Source organism: Stomoxys calcitrans, chromosome 1 (assembly GCF_963082655.1).
Source record: "Stomoxys calcitrans chromosome 1, idStoCalc2.1, whole genome shotgun sequence".
Classification (NCBI taxonomy): Eukaryota; Metazoa; Arthropoda; class Insecta; order Diptera; family Muscidae; genus Stomoxys; species Stomoxys calcitrans.
The window spans coordinates 105,472,354-105,493,207 of NC_081552.1; the positions used below are offsets into that span (position 1 = coordinate 105,472,354).

A 20,854-nucleotide genomic window follows, 5' to 3' on the forward strand; every position below is an offset into this window, starting at 1 on the left:
TTGCGAAGCTGTGTATACCTGGAAAAGCGATTCAAAGGCTGAAATTTTCTGTAGGTCAGAAAAACTTTTTGGAATTGGTAAGCTGTTGAAAAATGTCTACGTTTAATGGACGCATTCCGTTGTTCAACGGCAACAATTTTTTGACATGGAAAACGCAAATGGAGGCTATTTTGCATAAAAATAGATTGCTGAATATTGTGATGGGTGAAGAAAAATGTCCGGAACTTCCAATTTTACCTCAAAATGCAACGAGTGAGCAGAGAACTCAATTTGAAACCAAGATGGAGACCCTGAAAAAATTCAAGGAAAAGGATATGGATGCAAGAGCCGAAATTTTGATATCCTTGGAAGCAAACATAGTGAGTATGGTGAGACATATCAAGTCATCAAGTGAAATGTGGAAACATCTGGAAGATACTTTTGATCGAAAGACTATCAGAAAGAAGATAGAGTGCTACAGGAAGCTGCTAAACTTCAAAATGTCTGAAAACCAGAGCGTGTCGGAATTTTTAATTGAATTCGACGTTTGTGCTGCTTCGATTCGTGAAATGGGTGTTGAATTGGATGAAGACCTTCTTGCGGTTATAATTGTAGATGCATTGCCAGAGAAATTTTCAGCTATTAAGGCTGCCGTGGATACTGCAAACGAATTTCCCAAAGTTGAGGTGTTGAAGGCGCGTTTGTTGGAAATTGGTGATAAAAATGCGTTAGATCAAGATTCTGCAATGAAAGCTAAACATTACGCAAGAAAGCAACATCAATATGGTTCAAATTACAACAAAACTCAAGCTGAAGGTATGTTCAAAAAGACTTTTAAATGTTTTCGTTGTAAAAAGAAAGGACATAAAGCCAGCAAATGTAGAGAAAAATTGTCATTTGAGGAAAACTCTCGCGGTGTTGAGGAAAAAGCAAAATGCATGGGTGCAACAGAAACTGCTATGATCGTGAAATCTAATCGCGAATGGATAATAGATAGTGGAGCGACTTCCCATATGTGTAATGAGGAATCTCTATTTATCCAACTCAACAAAGGCTATAATGGTAAAGTAAAACTGGCAGACGACAAAGAGGTATGCATCAAAGGTATTGGTAAAGTTTCGATTTTTGTAAATGTACAAGGAAAAAAGAAGACCATACACTTTGATAACGCACTATATGTACCACATTTGAAATGTAACCTTGTGTCGTCCAGTAAAGCTACAGACTCCGGTTGTAAAGTAACCATGGAGGGCAAAAAGGCTTTAATTTTGAGAAAAAATGAAATTTTGATTGAAGGCCACAAGAGAAACAATGTATATTTCGTCAATTTGTTTGAAGATAAAAAGGCTGCAAATACAGTGCATCAAAGCGACGAAAAGAATTTTAATTTGTGGCATCGGCGATATGGGCACTTAAATTGTAAGGACTTAAGCCGACTTTCGTCTTTTTCTATGGTAAATGGATTGCCAAATTTGAATGCGATGCAAATTGATTGCGAAGCTTGTATTCGTGGAAAGCAGACTAGATTATCCTTCCCACATAAAAATGAAAAATCTTCCACGGAAATATTGCAACTTATTCACACAGACTTATGTGGTCCTATGAAGTGTGAGTCTATGGGACGAAGTATTTATTTTGCAACTTTCATTGACGATTTCTCTCGTAAAGTGTATGTCTATTTTCTGAGACAAAAGAACGAATATTTAGAGAAATTTAAAGAATTTAAACAGGCTGTTGAAAATGAAACTGGAAAAAGGATAAAAATACTTCGAAGTGACAATGCAAAAGAGTTGGTTGGGGCAGATTTTTCGAATTTTTTGAAGAAAAATGGAATTAAACGTCAGCTAACAGTGGAGTACACCCCTCAACAGAACGGCGTTTCCGAACGTATGAATCGTACTTTGGTGGAAATGGGTCGTTCATGTATGTTAGATGCTGATTTACCAACTTCCTTGTGGGCGGAATTGATTAACACGTCAGTGTATATAAGAAACAGATGTCCGACAAATCTAAACAATGAAAAAACTCCTGAAGAAATATGGACTGGTAAGAAACCTTGCGTGAAACATTTACGCCAAATAGGATGTAAGGCTTTCGTTTTAAACAAGAAGTCCAAATTCAAATGGGAAGCCAGGAGTGATGAACATATATTAGTGGGCTATTCCGTTGAATCAAAGGCATATCGATTATGGAGACCAGGCACTAAACAAGTTGTAAAAAGTCGTGACGTAAGATTCATTGAGAATGAATTGTACAAGAATGTGAACAAAACAAACAAAGAATTGTTTTATGAATTTGAAATCAAATCTCCAAAAATTGATAAAGTGGATCAACGATTCGATGATGATCGGTCATCCGATGATGTTGACCATGAGACGGATGACGAGTTTTCTGAGTGTGACAACTCGGAATTTTCAAATGAAGACTGTCAAAGTGGTGAGAGTTCCAATGAAATTCCAAACGAGAATGTCAGAGATGCTGGAAGTAATAACCAAGACCAGTTTGAATCCATAAAGCAGAGGCTTAGATCGTGGACGTTTAAAAAAAAAGATGAGTCGTCTAATATGGTTGATGAAAAATGTATGGACCCAAGATCAATAAATGAGGCTTTATCATCAATTCGTGCAGATGAATGGCGTAAAGCAATTGAATCAGAATACGCGTCATTGATGAAGAATAATACCTGGACTTTGACAAACTTGCCTGAAGGAAGAAAAGCTGTCGGTTGCAAATGGGTTTTCAAGTCGAAAATAAAACCCGACGGGACAGTTGAAAAACGAAAAGCGAGACTTGTAGCAAAAGGCTATACTCAAGTCATGGGCTTAGACTACGTTGATACATTTGCCCCAGTTGTAAGGCAAACTTCATTGCGATTGATTTATGCTTTGTCAGTGGAGCATAATCTTCAATTAAGACAATTGGATGTATCAACTGCTTTTCTAAATGGCACACTGGACGAAGAAACGAAAAAAGGACCATGATTTGCGTATCTACACCTGGAATGTCCGCACTCTTTATAGAGAAGAACAAGGCAGATATGACCGCCCTACAGGAAGTGCGATGGACTGGGAATGGCGTAACTACAACACCAAATGGTGACGAACTATACTATAGCTGCCACAACACGAGGCATGAATTTGGCTGTGGATTTGCGGTTAGTCGGAGACTGAAACACCTTGTCTCCAGCTTTACTCCGGTGGATGAGAGGCGAGCCACAATCCGCATAAAAGCCAAATTCTTCAACACCAGCCTAATTTGCGCCCATGCCCTGACGCAAGTCAAAGACGAGCAGACCAAGGATATTTTCTACGAGTACCTAGATAGAGAATATGACCGCTGCCCCGCCTATGATATTAAAATCATTCTGGGAGATTTTAGTGCAAAGATAGGGAAGGAATACATTTTTGGTCCAACATTCGGAAAGTTTAGCCTCCACGAGATAACGTCCAGTAATGGGCTGAGGCTGGTAGATTTCGCCGCCGCAAAAAACATGGTAGTTAATAGCACCAAAATTCAACATAAAAATATTCACAAAGACATATGGCTGTCACCCGATCAAAAGATGGAAGGCATTCATCCAGCGTGTTCCGTGTTCGATCCGTGGAGCGAATATAGATTCGGATCACTACCTTGTTGCAGCAAAGGTTCGCACCCGTTTGAGCATGGCGAGGAAAGTACGATCTGACACTGCACGGAAACAAATGGCAGCGGCATACTCCACTCGGCTGACCCAATTGCTTGATGAAAGCACTCCTTGTTCCGATGATATAATGGCGCAATGGCAAACTATTGCCCACTCCATGGAAAATGCCGCGAAATCCGTACTTGGGTACCGGAAGCCTCCTCCAAGAAATCCATGTTACGACCAAGAGTGTCGAGATGCTACAGAAGCCAAGAATACGGCATATAGAGCAACCCTGCAATCAGTAACAACGAGCCAGATGAAGGAGAGGCATCGGAAGATTAGGAGAGAGGAGAAACGTCTATTCCGCAGAAAGAAAGAGGAAATGGAAAGGCGTGAGTGTGATCGAATTGAGATGTACAGGAGTCAGAATGAAGTCCGGGAATTTTACCAAAAAAATTAAACATCAAAACCGATGGCTTTGGTGCAGGCACATCCTCCTGCAGAGACAAAGAAGGAAATCTCGTAACTGACACAGATAACATGCTAAGGATATGGAAAGAACATTTTACCCAACTGCTAGTGTCCGGCGTTGACGGCGAAGAGGATACCGCAGAGCCAATCAATGATTATGGTATAGAATATTTACCTCCTTGTCAGAATGAGGTCCAGGTAGCAGTGACCCGACTAAAGAACAACAAGGCAGCAGGAGTCGACGGATTACCCGCTGAACTATTTAAGACCGCAGGCGACATGCTGATAAGGCGTGTGCATCAGCTTATCTTCGCAATCTGGCTAGAAGAACGCATACCCGATGATTGGAACCTCAGCATACTATGTTCCGTACACAAGAAAAGAGACAAGACGGAGTGTGCCAACTACAGAGGAATAAGTCTCCTCCCCATCGAGTGTACTGTTTGAAAGATTAAAACCTAAAGTCAATGAGATAATTGGGCCCTATCAATGCTGCTTTAGATCTGGTAAATCCACCCTGGACCAAATGTTCACACTGCGCCAAATTCTGGAAAAGACCCGAGAAGGAGAAATTAAAACCTACCATCTCTTTGATGACTACTAAGCCGCTTTCGATACCCCTTTACGTTCGAAGGTATTTCAAGCCATGTCTGAGTTTGGTATCCCTGCAAAATGAATAAGACTCTGCAGGATTACACTTGCTGATATGCGTTCCTCAGTAAGAATAGGAAAGAATCTCTCCGATCCATTTTATACCAAACGAGGTTTCAGACAAGGAGACAGCCTATCGTGAGATGCAGATGTGAATATATATGGCACACTACTCACTAGAGAACACATGCACATGAGGCAGTGCTTGGAGTATTTGAGAGAAAGATTCTTCGTAAAATATATAGACCAGTTTGCGTTAATGGAGAATATAGGCGACGTATGAACCACGTGCTGTATGAGCTATCAAAATACAACGGCTGCGTTGGTTAGGTCATGTTGTTAGAATGGATGCAGAAGCCTTTGAAGGCAAACACGGTAGTACACGCAAACCGCGAAGACAAAAAGCCAGATGGAAAGATCAAGTGGTGGTAGACTGCTGGAAACTTGGTGTCAGAGATTTAAGAATGAGTGCAGAAGATCGAGGCGTTTGGAACACTTATCTACGTTCGGCTAGTGGAACAAATGTTCTGTCATAGCCAATTAAAGTGAAAGTAAATATGTTGAAGAGATGATAAAATGGAAGTCACCTGATGAGAAAGCATGACTGTGACAATTTGTTCAAGCAATTTACAAATAGCGCTTTATTTCGGTGTACCTCGCCAATTGGAAGCATCGATTTTACTTCCCGATTTAACTCATGGTATTATGAATGACTCCTTCCAAACAGAAGGGAAACTTCCACTCGTTATTGATATATTGAATATTCTACTCAAAAGACGCACAATAACTCAGCGTAATATTTAAGGACACAGTTGGGGACATAGGAACTCCGTCCGGACCGGGGGTAAATGATACTCTCAGATACTTCAAATATGTCAGAACAATCTCTGGACTTAATGTTGATATAAGTATTGGATGAGCTTCAAGTATGTGGATATTCATCATGAAAATAGTTCGTTCTAGATAAAAAATTAGCAAATGAGTTACTAATACGATTGACACTACTACAGTTGAACCAAATTTAAGAGATTTAGGGACCCTGTTTGAACGACGTTGTGAATTGACAAAATTGTAGACAAATTTAGGTTTAGAATAGAATTGCTCTTTCATGCGATTTATATAGCTTCTACACATCGATTTTGACCTCACGATCTGGATCCCCCCAAAGGATTTTCGCCGTTATAAGCGCATTCGTCGCCCACTCCCTTAACTCGGACTGCGTCGACCCGAAAGGCTTTCTAAAGCAGACCTCAGTCCCTGGGTTCTCAATGTAAACCGCCAGGCCCACGTTGTTCTCTAGCTTTGATCCATCCGTGTAACATGATCTTCCAGATGGCAATACTAGGGTTCCGTCAATGCAAGACTGTGCCGCTGGCAGCAGTACCTCGCACTCGACTTCAAGGTTCATCTCAGGTATCCGATCGGAAACCTCTTCCCTTCCTTCCAGGTTTCCTAACGTCGCCTCGATTATACCGCGATGGTATGAGCTGCTCCCATCCTCAATCAATTCTTCCATCGCCTTAATTCTCATAGCCGCAGTGGCTGCCTTACACTTAATCTGTATGTCAAAGGGTCGGATATCTAGAATAGTCTCCTGCGCCCTATGCCAAGACAATATGTTCTATGAACCTGTTGTATGGTCCTTATGTTGCACTTTTTCTCCATAGCAGTCCACCAAAGTACTGAGGCGTAAGTATTGATCTAAACACGCTTCTGTAGAGCCAGTGGACTATCCTCGGATTCAGGTCCCATTTCGAGCCTATGGCCCGTCGTAATCCTGTTGACATTTTCGTCAATGTCTTCTATGCTTGGACAATCTAAATTATCTTGCCCAAGTCTACTTCTGAGTAGGCTTCCGAATTTTGTCCAGTTGGTTTTCAACTTATTCTGGAAGCTTATCGGATTCGGCGCTGGCCGTGCTATTCTAAACCTAATGTAGCGATGGTCAGAGAAAGAGTGTTCCACGGTGACCCTCCAATCCTGAACCTCATTGATTAGATTTTCCGAACATATCGTCACATCTAATACCTCCCTCCTAATCCTATTAACAAAGGTAGCGGTGTTACCAATACTACATACCTTAAGTATACCAAGTTTCTTTACTTTGCCAACTTTCCCGTTCAGCTTCTGATGTATACCTAGATAGTGCTGGAATACAGACAAAGAACAGTCTCTGAATTGTCGCATATTATAAAGAAAATATTTTATTTGTTTTTCCTAAAAAACAATCAAAAATAAGCAAATTGGTTCACTTTGTAAAAAAAATCTTCTAGAACCGCAGTTGTGAACTCTTGACAATGCATTTCGATTCCAGACCACTGTGCGTCGTTTGGAATCGCCTATCAAATGAAAATCTCTTCTTATTAGAATAAACGTTAATAGGATGTTAGTGGGAAACATTTGCCTTATTTTAGTTTACAGAGAATCCATGGCAGCTGGTATGCCATGTTGGAATCGTCCCCTAGGAGGCTTAATTTTGACCACAAAACTAGAATTTGTCATGCGAAGGAGATCTACATAGATTCATATTTTTCTTAACAGGCTAATTTGAATAATTCTCTGGATGCCTCCCATAACTAGGAATACTGTGGAGAAGGAGTCTCCTTTCCATACAATTTTTTTACAAAGTTGTAGATAAAGCTGTTAATGTTATATTTATACACTTAACTCACATTTTTTCTTGTGCCAATACTAAGATCTTAAAGTTGGGATCTCCTATGCCTGTTCGTTTGTTGAATTCTCTCCTCACTGTTTGTTTATACAAAGAAAAGAAGCAACATCGAAAAAGCGACGAAATCTGTGTGCAAAATTTATTTATATCGCCGCTCCAAGGTGTGCCGATTTTTAACCTGTTTAAGCATTAAAACACCATGTGTTTGCCATTCGCTTATAAAAATAATGCTCAAATAAATTAGATTCTTAATATTGTTTCATTTCATGCGGCATAATTTACATTTTTCAATCATAATTCAATATTTAATACAAAAATCATTGATTTAGAAACGATTTAAAATCTATCACCTAACATTCTTAATTGTATTCAGTGTTTATTTTTTGATTCCGTTTTTGTTTTTGTTTGTTCTTGCTCAAATCTGTGTTCTTTGTTAAGGTTGTTTACCTGTTTGTTTATATTAACAATATATGCATGCATAAATAAATTAGCAAATAGTATGCTTTGTATAGTCTTCGTAGTTTGATATAAAACCTGCTACCAGTTTATATGGAAACCCTTAATGAGATGATAAAACAATTTTAAGCAATAAATTCACCAATCACATCTTCCTTATCTGCTCGTTTAGAACTCAAACGTCACTTAAAAACAGAATATAGCATATTATTTAACGAAAATAACACTCTCAGTAATATGATAATTTTACCAAACTATGTGTGGAGTCAGGAAAACGCTCATAAGACTTTATAGGTTAGCTGACACGAAGTGTTACCAAGTTCAAACTCATATATTCTACTCACGTTTCTGTGCATCTTTTGAAAGTTGTGCCAATAGCTTCGAATACTAGATAATAGCAGCGAGTGTCCAGGTTCGAATACTGGCTGGACTTTGCCGAATTTTATTTTTCAAAATTTTTTGCCTGTTAATGCGAAGATCATCATCATCATCATCACATGACACGTTTCGACCCCTTGGTTAAGGTAGCTTGTACTTATATCGAATTCATTGCGAAAAAGTCTTTATAGTTTTAGTACAACACTAACCCAACTCGACACCCTGTCTGCTAGCTTTTCACACAAAAAGAGTGGTCGTTCGAGTTGGTAGCACTTGGTATCAACCACCCTGCATTGTATTAATTGTATTATATGTATTCAATGGTGGAATTTATTTTAGGAAAAATATGTCATCTGGAATACAGACGCCGATAGTAGTTTGAAGTTTCTGGCCGATAGTAGATCGGTAACACGTCGTGTCAGCTTCTTATTCTAGGGAAAATATGTCACTTGGACCAGATGCCATACAGTTTACGGCCTACCAATGCGGTTTCTGATGATGACTTCCTCCTTATACTATGTTCAGACCAAAGTCGTTTTGAGCAAACAAATCGTTTTCCCTTAATAATGCTTTAAAAACGACTCGTTTTTCCTTTACCATTTCAATAGGCAAAGCGACTCGTTTGCCACGAAAACGAGTCATTCGAAGCATGTGCGCCCAAATAAATGCCTTAATTGTGTTAAATAAACACAGCCCTGAAAAAAAAATTGTAAAATAAACAAAATATTTACATGCACAGCAAGAGAAAAAAAACCAGCCACTATAACATTTAAATTGTAGTACGAAAAATTAAATTTGTAAAACATCTCAACTGGTGAGAACGGTTGACGTTTCCCAAAACCAGTGAAGCTAAACAAATCAGTATAGACGTAGCATTAACCAAGAAGTCGCATGATACAATTGCTTGTGTGTGGTATCCTCTTTTCGTTTTCCATTACGTTAAAATGTTTGATCATTAAGCTCGTCTCGAAAGTATATTTCTCTTTCGAGATATAAACTTGGCATGATTGGCATAACCAAACTATACGTCAAAATTTCGACCACATCAAATGATAATAACGGCCTATACGAGCTCAAGAATTCGTATCGAGAATCCGATTTTGTTCACCTATCTTAATATGGTCTTCTAAACGCTAGATTGGCGACACATTTTCTGCTCTTTATGTCGCCTCCGGAACATCCGGAACGGAAGGTGTGATATGTGTGTGGTGTGAGTAATTTAAATACTAAATAGCCTTAAGATTTACAAATGTAATAGAGTTGATTGGACTCTTACCGTTTTATCAACTGAAATTGGAAATATCTAAACGCAGTAAAAAACAAAATAAAGAACTAATTGATGAAGCTATATGTCCAACAATCTCGTGTACGTACCGGAAAGACCCGATGGATTCCTTCATCAGCAGGGGCTGCCGTCTCGGTGTACAACACACTGCTACAACAACTATATGTCAAAAAAAAATATGAGACGCTTATAAAATGAACTAAAATTCAAGTCAAATTAATGAAGCCTTAAAAAAGGTTTATTTGACAGTCCTACAAAGGAAATCCGTCAAATAAACCCATTTTCCAATCTTCATTAAAGCTCTCGAAAATGTAGAATAAGTGTATCGTAAATGTAAAGAGGCAATTATGCTTATTATAAAACAGCATTTGACATTATAAACGAAACAATTTTATTAGCAACAAAGACTTGAAGGTGAGGGAGGTTCTGACTTCAGGTATACCTCAAGGGCAGGTCCGAGGAGATGGCCCTTCACGATGTCGTGCAAGAAGTCGAGACGCCTCTCCTACTGAAGGAGTACGCAATGGCGGCTTTCCCGAATATTAAGAGGGCATTTAATAACGAGGAGAAGGGTCGAAAGTCACCGCCCTAAACCGCACGGGGGTCAAACTGAGTTTCTCCCCTTGTTTCTGAATGCTACGTGACAGGGCTATCAACGCAGACTTCGGAGATAATGTAGTCAGACGGCGTGTGATAAGAGGAACGCCACAATGGTGGAGCGTTCTCGGGATTCGCTTTCCCGGGAGAGAGGGATGGGAAGCGAATCCTGTGTTTGAAGACAATGATGCCTCGGTCTTTATTGATAGCTCCAAAATGGGGACAGTGACTGGATTGGGGCCATACTGCGACACACAAAATATCGGTACATCGGTAAGGTACGCCGGGCGAGTGTATAATCTTTCGGGCAGAGCTCTGTGCTTTTTTTTTACTGACCGGTTACGGTCGACAGACGTTGGGTAATCATTTGTATGTGTATACGTAAGCCAAAACAAAACAGCTGACTCGTTTTCCTACATATACGGTATGTTTACGAGAGCATAAGTTTAAGTTTTGTGAATACCGGTGTTGATGTATGCAATATTTCTAAAAAACTATACAACAATATATGATTTAAAAAATTCTAAGTAAATATTTTCATGATAATATCATGCCCAGACTTTTCCACCATAGGCAATTTCATGCCCAACAAATATCGTTCATGACCTTAGTCTGCTAAGCCTTTTATTCCTTGCAATCTTATTGTCCAAAACCCCACTGCTTTTATTGGATTAACCTCAACTAAATGTGAACACATTGTAGACACACTTGGGAAATATAGACCATTTAAAATGTATTTACAACGATCACATTTTATCTATATCTTAACTCGACGCGGCCACATCTTGTTGACTTAGACGCCAGAAGCGAGAAAATATCTACTTACATATGTCTACATTGGCTTACTTGCAACCATCTTCATACTCCATACGAGTTATGTGTGTGATTTTATACCTCAAGGGTTAAATATTTAAAGCATAGACACATTAATGGGCCTTATGGATGATGGCGTCGTCGACATCGCCATGGAAAACAATATAACAATATTGTTGGTTTTCGCCATGCAGTTCTTGGTGCCTGTATGTGGTGTGGAAGACGCCATCATCATCATCGAACATCCACATGAACTGTAATTTATCTAATTTCCTGTAATTGATGCAATCGATGCAAAGATGTAACTGCTGCTGCTGCTGCCAATGATGATGGATGACAAGCAATCGAATGAATGTACCAACACTACATATCTTTAATGTTTTACTTTGCATATGACATACTCGTACAAGACTTGTTGGGCAAATGGTTGGGCAAAAGCCTGGAGGCCAGTAGGCCTATGTTCAATAATGATTCCGTAAATCTATCATTTGGCCTGAATCAACGCATCTATGAATGACTTACAACTGTCTGTTCGAATGAACGACTCAATGAATTGAACAAATCAATCGGATGGCATGGCATTATGTCTGAAGTTGAAAGAAATTGTTCCCATGAGCTTTTATGATTTTCTGGCGCATTGCTTCCGTAGACAATGGATGTGTTTTTGTACGCGAGAGCCGAATCTTGAATCCATAACCAACTTCAAATTATATCGTTTAATTTCAATTTGTATGATGTCTACAAAGTAGGTCTTGAAGGATTAAACAACTTATGGACCTACAGATTTGAACGTATTTTTGATTAAAAAAATCTACACAATCTGTAAAGATTGAGATTTCTAGAGGCCCAAGAAGTTAATCCGAGGATATATCAAAATATAAACTATATGCAATATCAGTAAGAATTACACTGGACAACAAAATGAAAAATGTTGGCTTGAAGTTTTGAATTGCTGGAACGGGTCCGCTCCGCTGCGCCTTCTTTCACTCTTCAGTACCTTTCATTTTAGCCCTTTATTGCCATGGTCTGTAAATACGTCAATCATTTCGTCAAATTCAAATTCGTGCTGTACTCCCAGATACCGTTCTTTTAGAGTCCCATTTGGCCATGGTCTGTAAATACGTCAATCATTTCGTCAAATTCAAATTCGTGCTGTACTCCCAGATACCGTTCTTTTAGAGTCCCATTTGGCCATGATAAAAATGTCAGGTTTGGGGCGTATTTTGATGTCAAATTCAAATTGGTGCTGTACTCCCAGATACCGTTCTTTTAGAGTCCCATTTGGCCATGGTAAAAATGTCAGGTTGGGGGCGTATTTTGGGGATGTGCGGCCACCCAAACATTTGCCTGCACAATTGAATATCAGACTCGTATTCCACTTTCATTTGAGCCGTTTATTGCCATGGTCGGCAATAAACGACCGCCCCACCATGCGGGGGGAGTGGCGGCCCCTCATAAAATTGGCCACACATTCTGATATTAGATTTCGCTTCGATCGCCCCACCATGCGGACATGCTAACCTCGTCAGATATCAAAAAATTAAGTACCCTATTTTCACTACGGGACCATTCTGCACTATATGTGAAAATTTCCAAACAAAATTGGCTCAGCCATTTTTGAGTCCATACGGAACACATAAACAAACAAACACAAATTGATTTCTATATATACAGTCCTATTCTGAATAACAATTCCCTGGGAATTTATTCCCTACTCCCTTTTCCCCTATTCTGAATAACAATTTACTGGGAGTTTTTTCCCTTTTCCCTTATTCTAAACAAACTTCGAAAAAGGGAAATCTCTCCCAGGGGGAAAAAAAGTAGTTATTCTGAATCGATATAAAAGGTATAATGAGGCGATAAAACTAGGGAAAAAATTCCCCCAAACAAATGAAAAGGAGTTAGGATAAAAAATTGTGAATTTTATGTTTTTATAAAAAAGTGGTACCACTTCTTATTACTTACGAAGTTCAAATTTTGTTAGGCTCTCCCGGTTTAAATATGTCATGTACACACCATAGAAGATTTTCTCAATTTTATTGGCACTCCGTTGCGAGTCGGATACTCAAAGGAGGTCCCTTATCATTGAGCTTAAAGTAGAATCGGGCGGCACTCAATGGTGTGCAAAAAGTCTTCTGCCTGTTCCTTAATGGAATGTTAGTGGGCAATTATTCAAAGATACTTGGCGCCACATTAGGCAGCATTTACTCCACAGGAGTAACAATAAATAAATCCATAAGTCGCTTTCCGACAACACTATGTCCAGCAGCCGTCCCAACCATCAAGATCTTCAATTTCTAGTTCTATAAAAGTAGGCCTTTAGATAAAACGGCGTATCAGGCAGACCACCACAGCATTCATACGCTTCAGCCACCTTAACTCCTTTAGGCAAGGGAAAACGCCAACATGCAGGATGTGTGCCCCGCATGCAACCAGGGACAACACGCTACAATTAATCTGTCTGCCAGACCACTTTGGAAGCATCTAATTTAAAAGGTGTTATCACAACACATAAATATGGTGACAAGCTGTAGGCCATAATTGTGCACTATTAAAAAACAAAAATTAAAATAAACATTACAAAAGCAACCGCAAACATGTTTGCAAACTTTTTATCAACCTTTATAACTTTTTTGCTTATTTTTCCATTTTATGTTCTTTTTCCAAAAAATAATAGTAGAATGTGTAGCCAAAATAAAACAGCTGAAGCAAAACAGCTGTTTTCGAGAATTCGAAATTCCCTCTCCCCATTCAATCAGAATAGGAGATTTTATTCGAGGGAGAAATTAATTCCCAGGGAGTTTTCAGAATTGGGCTGATAATATTTGTCAAATCGGCAACATTTTTGATCCAACAGCTTTTATTTTTAGATACAGAGATAGACACAGAGATAAAATTTAAGATTTTTACCCAGGTTTCAGTTTTTTTGGAGACTAAAAATATTTTATTGTTTTTCTATATGAATGTGCAAGCAAGACATCTTGAGCCGGACCTATAAAGAAATTTGTTTTATTGATTAACAATTTTGCAAATTGGAATTTAGGAAAAGCTTAAGAATCCAATTAAAGTGGTTAATTACTCAATAAATCATTTATTTAAAATTGCCATTTCTCTTAAATAATGTTTTTACTGTTTTAATAAAAATAAATAATTGATATTTTTCATATTAATAAAAAAAACTTTTCATTTCATTGGATTAAATTGCATATAAAAAATGTAAAATATTGTTGAAAAATATTTGTATTTATATTGATCCAAGGCTACTAAAAAAAGTACATTTGTCGATTCTACTTTGTGCCTCTTTCGATGTCGGCGACACCGTCTGTAGAAAATATAAACAATATAATTTTTATACATACATATTAAAAATGAATCGTAATATGTGTCAGTCTTAGCATTTTGCGTGGAATACCATGAAATTTAGATCCACATGTGTTATCTTCCATCCGCAGCACCCAAGTCAATATAATCTATATATGTTCTTATATATAAAATTCAATTTGTGTTTGTTTGTCGGTTTGTTTGTCTGTTCCGTATAGACTCAAAAACGGCTGAACCGATTACCTTAAAATTTTCCGAAAGGCGTGCCGCAGTGCGACACCTCTTTGGAGAAAATTTTTTACATGACCATGCATGGCATGGTAAGAAAACCACTGCTTTTTATTTTGTCCGATGTTCTCGCCGGGATTCGAACGCAGGCGTTCAGCGTCATGGGCGGACATAGTCTAACATGGCACGAATTCAATATTCACATTCAGGGTGAGGTGTACCCACCCTAGAAATATATTAGGGAGTCAAAGAAGGCGCAGCAGGACGAACCATAGGTTCCTCATTTTAAATTTCTAAAATGCATAACATGTGTACGGCTTTATTCTAGTGCAAAAAGAGATGGTTTGGCACTTTGATTTTCAAATCATATTTTGCCATGTATTTTATATGGAAAATTGGTGACCAAGGTAGTATATGATGTGTGGCATATAAGTAACCATATGCCATATGTGGCATATAATATACCATATGAATGGTTTTGTGTCAGAGGTTCTTGCCAAATCATGGGAGTTACGCACTGTAAGACACCTTTTTTTCAACTGGAACATAACCGTAGACATACCACACATTTCTGACATTTAAAATGAGGAACCCATGGATTGTGTTAATGGCACAATTCGTTTTAAAGTACATCTAATATATTGGGTTGCCTAAAACGTAATTGCGGATTTTTTAAAAGAAAGTAAATGCATTTTTAATAAAACTTAGAATGAACTTTAATCAAATATACTTTTTTTCCCTTTTTTTCAAAGCAAGCTAACAGCTGATAACTGACAGAAGAAAGAATGCAATTACAGAGTCACAAGCTGTGAAAAAATTTGTCAACGCCGACTATATGAAAAATCCGCAATTACTTTTTGGGCAACCCAATACAACTTTGACAAAGTCTGAAGGCCTGGTTATGCTCTCGTAAACGTAGAAACAAATGTGTCGTAAATGTATCGTAAATGTAAAGAGGCAATTATGCTTATTCCAAAACGTACCATTTGACATTTCAAACAAAACAATTTGTTTTAACAAAAAAGAGTTGAAGGTGAGAGAGGGTCTGGCGTCGAAGAACTTCAGGCATAACTCAAGGGCGGGTGGGAGAAGACGGCCCTCCACGCAGTGATGCGAGAATCTGCGAGGGTTTCTCGAATATTGAGAGGGTATCTAACAATGAGGAAGAATGGGTCGACAGTCACCGCCCTGAGCCGCACGGGGAGACAGAATAAGGCCAAGTTTCCCATCTGGATGCGGTGGACAGACTGAAGAGGGTTCCAGGTGACAGGGACTGGATTGGGGCTATACTTCGACACACATAACACTTCAGGGAGAGCTATGTGACATAACGCTAAAGTAATTCTGGGAAGGGATTTACAGTTTTCGAAATAAGCTTTTGTTGCTGATGTTGTAGTTACATTTGTATGTGGAGGTAGCGATTCTCGTCAAGCTCGTTTCGCTCACCGATCGCCGCGGAAACGTTATGACCATTGGTTATTAAAAGACGCCAATAGATCGCCTTGTCACATCGCGTATCACAAGCACTCAGTATTTAAGCAAGCACCGTTACCGCCCGACCTCTCACCGAGACTCACCGCTGATTGTCTGCGACTGCAATTGCAGCTATTCCGTATACAAAGCCTTTCACTAATCGCGAAATCAGTATGTGTATATGGCGGCCCTCAAGGCCGTCGGCTCTAGTACAGTGAGGTCAAAGTGCTTGGAGGAGTGTGTGGAATTCCTAAATAGACCCTAGTTTCACGACATAGTGCTAACATGGATTAGCGGATACGACAGCGCCGTATTGGCGCTTACCCCTTCTCTCTTCTTGTAATTTCTTGTTATTACTATGTCTCACTTTTTTTCACAACTTTTACTTTTCAGAACAGGTCAGACTGGCCACTGGTGGGCTACCCGTTCAACATTTATTATTAACAATAAATTGTAATAAATTCCACAGAAAAATAGAATAGGAGAATAGAAGTTTTCTAAACATAAATTTTTGGTTTTGAAATTTCTTCAAACTTCAAATTTTATCACCTGACACGCAAACGGAACGTAAAATTTTGTTTTTACCGAATTCTACATTCCATTTACGTCGACAGACGTTCGGTAATCGTTTGCATGCGTTTTCATAAAGCAAAGCAAAACAGCTGACACGTTTTCCTACATTTACGGTATGTTTACGAGAGCATTACCAGGCCTTGATATAGATTTTTCATATTTTTCAAAGATACATTCAACACAAACAATTGAAAAACTATTTGGATCAAGTATAAAACGTCTTCTTTGCGCATTCTTATCGGAAAACAACTTTAATAGTTTCGAAAATAAGGAATATCTGGATAGAAATCGTAAATCATGGCCTGGCCCTAAGCTGTATTTCAAAAACAAAAGCTTAACGGATTTTTTGTTGTTGTTGTTGTAGCAAGGTGTTGTGTTCTATCTTTCATCTGCTTGATTCTGTTAAATGTTCAGATCCAGGAACTCTGCGACTAAGATGGGGTGCGTCCAGAGGGATCTTGGTTCAGAGGAATCTTGGTCTGAGACGAGGGGGACTGGCTGGGCAGTTAAACATGTGACGTGTGTCGTGTGGACCCTGGTCACAATCGGCACATACATCCTGTACGTTGGCATCAATCCTTGCTCTGTAGGAATTGAGACGGCTGCATCTGCCGGATCGTAATTGAGCCAGAACTACTCTGGTTTGTGCGGGGAGGTAAATTTCTTCAGGTGCATTGGGAGGTGGTCGTTCTCTAAGAACCACATTCACCCGGTATCTATTCACCGCATCTGCTACCGTGTCTGCATGAATGTTGTCTAGGCCCGCTTAGTAGACCGCTTGATCTATAGGTTCTTACTTGTAGCGCTGGACCTCACGCTCTAGATCATGTAAATCTAATTTAAAGCTTCTGGCGGCGAATACCTATCCACAACATGATGATTTGGATGGTCTCTGCGATAACAGCCCAAAAGGTATTGCTTAGACAGCATGTAGTTATGTCTTCGAACGGGAAGGATCTTTGTCTCCCGTTGCAGGTAGTCCACTTGACAATTGAGAAGACAGCCCGTCGTAGTTCGCAGGGCGTCATTCTGACAGATCTGAATATAATTCACTGCGTATCACAGAGCTGACGAGACCACACTGGCGCGGCATAACTTACCACAGACCGGCCAATTGCTTTGTACGTGGTCAACAAGGTTTCTTTGTCTGCACCCCAAATGCTGCCGGCAAGTGACTTGAGGACATTGATTCTACTTTTGACTTGATCGCAAATTGCTGTGGCGTGTGAGGAGAATATGTAAGAACTGTCAAATGTGACGCCAAGTATTTCGGGACACTTGATAGTCGGAATCATCACTTTCACTTCCCTATGCATCTCATGCGTGTATGTAGTAAACAATGAGGCTGATGATTTGGTGGGGTTCGTACAACGAATCCTATCGCGCTCGTCTGCGAGTACCACTGCCTGCGTTGGGAAATTGGGACACACTTGGGGTATTCGACCGGCTGGTATAAAGCGAGCGGCTGCTGCGTCAATGAAGTCTCAGAATTTTCTCTCGGCAACTAGCACATTTGAGGGAGGTGTCAGTTCACTGAAGCAGCGATTGGTGTACTCTCTGAAGACTACCCAATCGGCCTTCTTTTGATTGATAAACGTTCGGCGTTCAGAGGTTATGAAATCGGCTGGTTGGTCGATGGTGAGAATTATGGGGAGGTGGTCTGATCCTAAAGAAATGACGACTTGCCAGGTTACGTCACTGAGGAGATCATTGGATGCAATGGAAATGCCTGGTGAGCTGCTACACCTCCTCGTAATCCTAGTGGAGGCATCCTCATTCACCGTGCATATCGTGGTGCCTTCAATCTGCTCCGGATTTGTAATTAAATATAGAAAAAATCAATGGAAACAAAAGACGTGTTGACCAGTGTTATTTGTGCCAACTTTCAATGGATAACTTACTTCATTCGAACGACAGTATCATGAATATCAAGAATAAAGATATATTTTTTATTGGGTCGAGTATCCATACATCGATGTGATATCCATAAATCGACTTGATACAATCCGTGTGACGAGAATGACTTACCTTCCCATCAGGTTGGGGGTGTTGTTGGGTATGAAAACAGCTTAATACTGAGTATAAAAACAGTATATTATAATAAGTAAAATGATTAAAAAAAAACTTATTTCAAGTATGTAGTATTGGGTTGCCCAAAAAGTAATTGCGGATTTTTTAAAAGAAAGTAAATGCATTTTTAATAAAACTTAGAATGAACTATAATTAAATATACTTTTTTTACACTTTTCTTCTAAAGCAAGTAATTGCGGATTTTTTAAAAGAAAGTAAATGCATTTTTAATAAAACTTAGAATGAACTTTAATCAAATATACATTTTTTACACTTTTTTCTAAAGCAAGCTAAAAGTAACAGCTGATAACTGACAGAAGGAAGAATGCAATTACAGAGTCACAAGCTGTGAAAAAATTTGTCAAAGCCGACTATATGAAAAATCCGCAATTACTTTTTGGGCAACCCAATATTTTCCTTTGATATTACTTGGTGCCAACAGAGAACTGTATTAAATTCACGTTTACTCGCCTTTCTTCTCCTTAACTTTACCAACTGTTATGGAAATTCTACTTTTTTGTTACAAAACACGCCCAATGTGTTTAGTATATCGAGCCTATCTCAATGTGAATGTTTTTTGCGGTCATCCATTACAACGTCTAATTTATAGACAATGATTAGATATATCAAGTGTAATTTAATACTTACTGTCTGACAGACTGATATATAGCGTGCAAACGTGAAAAGGAGGTGTAATGACGCACACATGAAGCAAACATCGAAATTAGGTGAAAATGTGGTTACCTTATTACACTCAAAACATGCAGACATTATTGATTAGCTCTTATCTTGTTTATTTATCTAAAGGGTGATTTTTTGGCTATTATGTTTTTGGCAACACTGGTTTAAACAGCTCACGCATGTTTCGTGTTTTATTTCACTGACAGTTGATCTATAATTTAACCATGAATCGTCTTACAAACGAACAACGCCTGCAAATTATTGAATTTTATTATAAAAATGCGTGCTCTGTTAAGAAAGTTCATCGTGTTCATATTGTGTTCAGCGACGAAGTTCATTTTTGGCTCAATGGGTACGTAAATAAGCGGAATTGTCGATTTTGGAGTGAAGATCAGCCAGAAGCATTGCAAGAGCTAGCTACCAATACATCTAGAAAAAGTCAAAGGTTGGTACGGTTTATGGGCTGGTGGCATCATTGGACCGTACTTCTTCAATGATGATGTGAATCGTACCGTTACTGTGAATGGTGAGCGCTATCGTAAGATGATATCCAACTTTTTTTGCCCAAAATGCAAGAGCTTGACTTGCATGACATGTGGTTGCAACTAGACGTTGCTATATGCCACACAGCACGCGTAACAATGGACTTATTGAGAGGCGAGTTCGGTGAACATTTTATTTCACGGTTGGGACCGATCAATTGGCCACCTTGATGGCGCGATTGAACGCCTTTAGACTATTTTTTGTGGGGCTATGTTTAAGCTCATGTCTATACAGACAAGCCTGATTCAATTGACGCATTGGAAGACAACATTGAAGGATTTATTCGTGAGATACAGGCCGAAATGTTAGAAAGAGTATGCCAAAATTGGACTAAGCGGATGGGCCATTTAAGGCGCAGTCACGGTCAACATTTGCATGAAATAATCTTCAAACATTAAGTCATATGGACCGTACTATCAATTCAAATAAAGATTTCATGAATTTTTCTGACTTATGTGTTTTTTTTTTGAAAAACTTTCCTATAGCTTTTAAAAAATCACCCTTTATTTATTTTGATAGGATTCCGGCCACGACATCACCAATCGCGTCTTCCAGGGTTGTGGTCGCCCCACCTTGGGTCGTTCCAAGCGTAGCATAAATCCTAAATTCCCCGCTAGCGAAGAAACCAAACAAAATCATCATGTGAAACGTTCCGCTGCTGCAAATGACATTGAGCAATTGGAAAGTGATATTCTGGATATTGATGCTTCTCTGGATGATGCGATTATACTGAGAGAGAAACGCGCCGCTGATCCTGGTAATCGTGATAGCAGTGAAGGTGATAACAATGGAGGTGGGGGTGGCAATAATCGTCGCAACAATAATAAGCGTAAACAGCAAAATCGTAAAAATGATGATAACGACTATGGACGAGATCCCGCCCTGGACAAGCTAGTCAAGGATATACGTCAACGCGTCAAGGATTACAAAAAGTTCTGGTCGAATTTACCACATCAGATATGTAGCAACGATGAGATTTCTACTTCCACTGACGCTGATGGTATGTGCTGGAATGGTCATACCATTGATAGGTGAGGTC

At 39.1% G+C, this 20,854-nt stretch overlaps 1 protein-coding gene across 2 annotated transcripts in view; it reads left to right on the forward strand.

The window, feature by feature from the left end:
* Positions 1–20,854, forward strand: part of LOC106093455 (glypican-6) — a 423,383-nt gene that overhangs the window by 392,202 nt on the left and 10,327 nt on the right. For both annotated transcript variants that reach the window (XM_059363259.1, XM_059363260.1), the window contains exon 6: positions 20,335–20,846. In XM_059363259.1, coding sequence (XP_059219242.1) covers positions 20,335–20,846 — 512 coding nt within the window. The remainder of the gene's footprint in view (positions 1–20,334; positions 20,847–20,854) is intronic.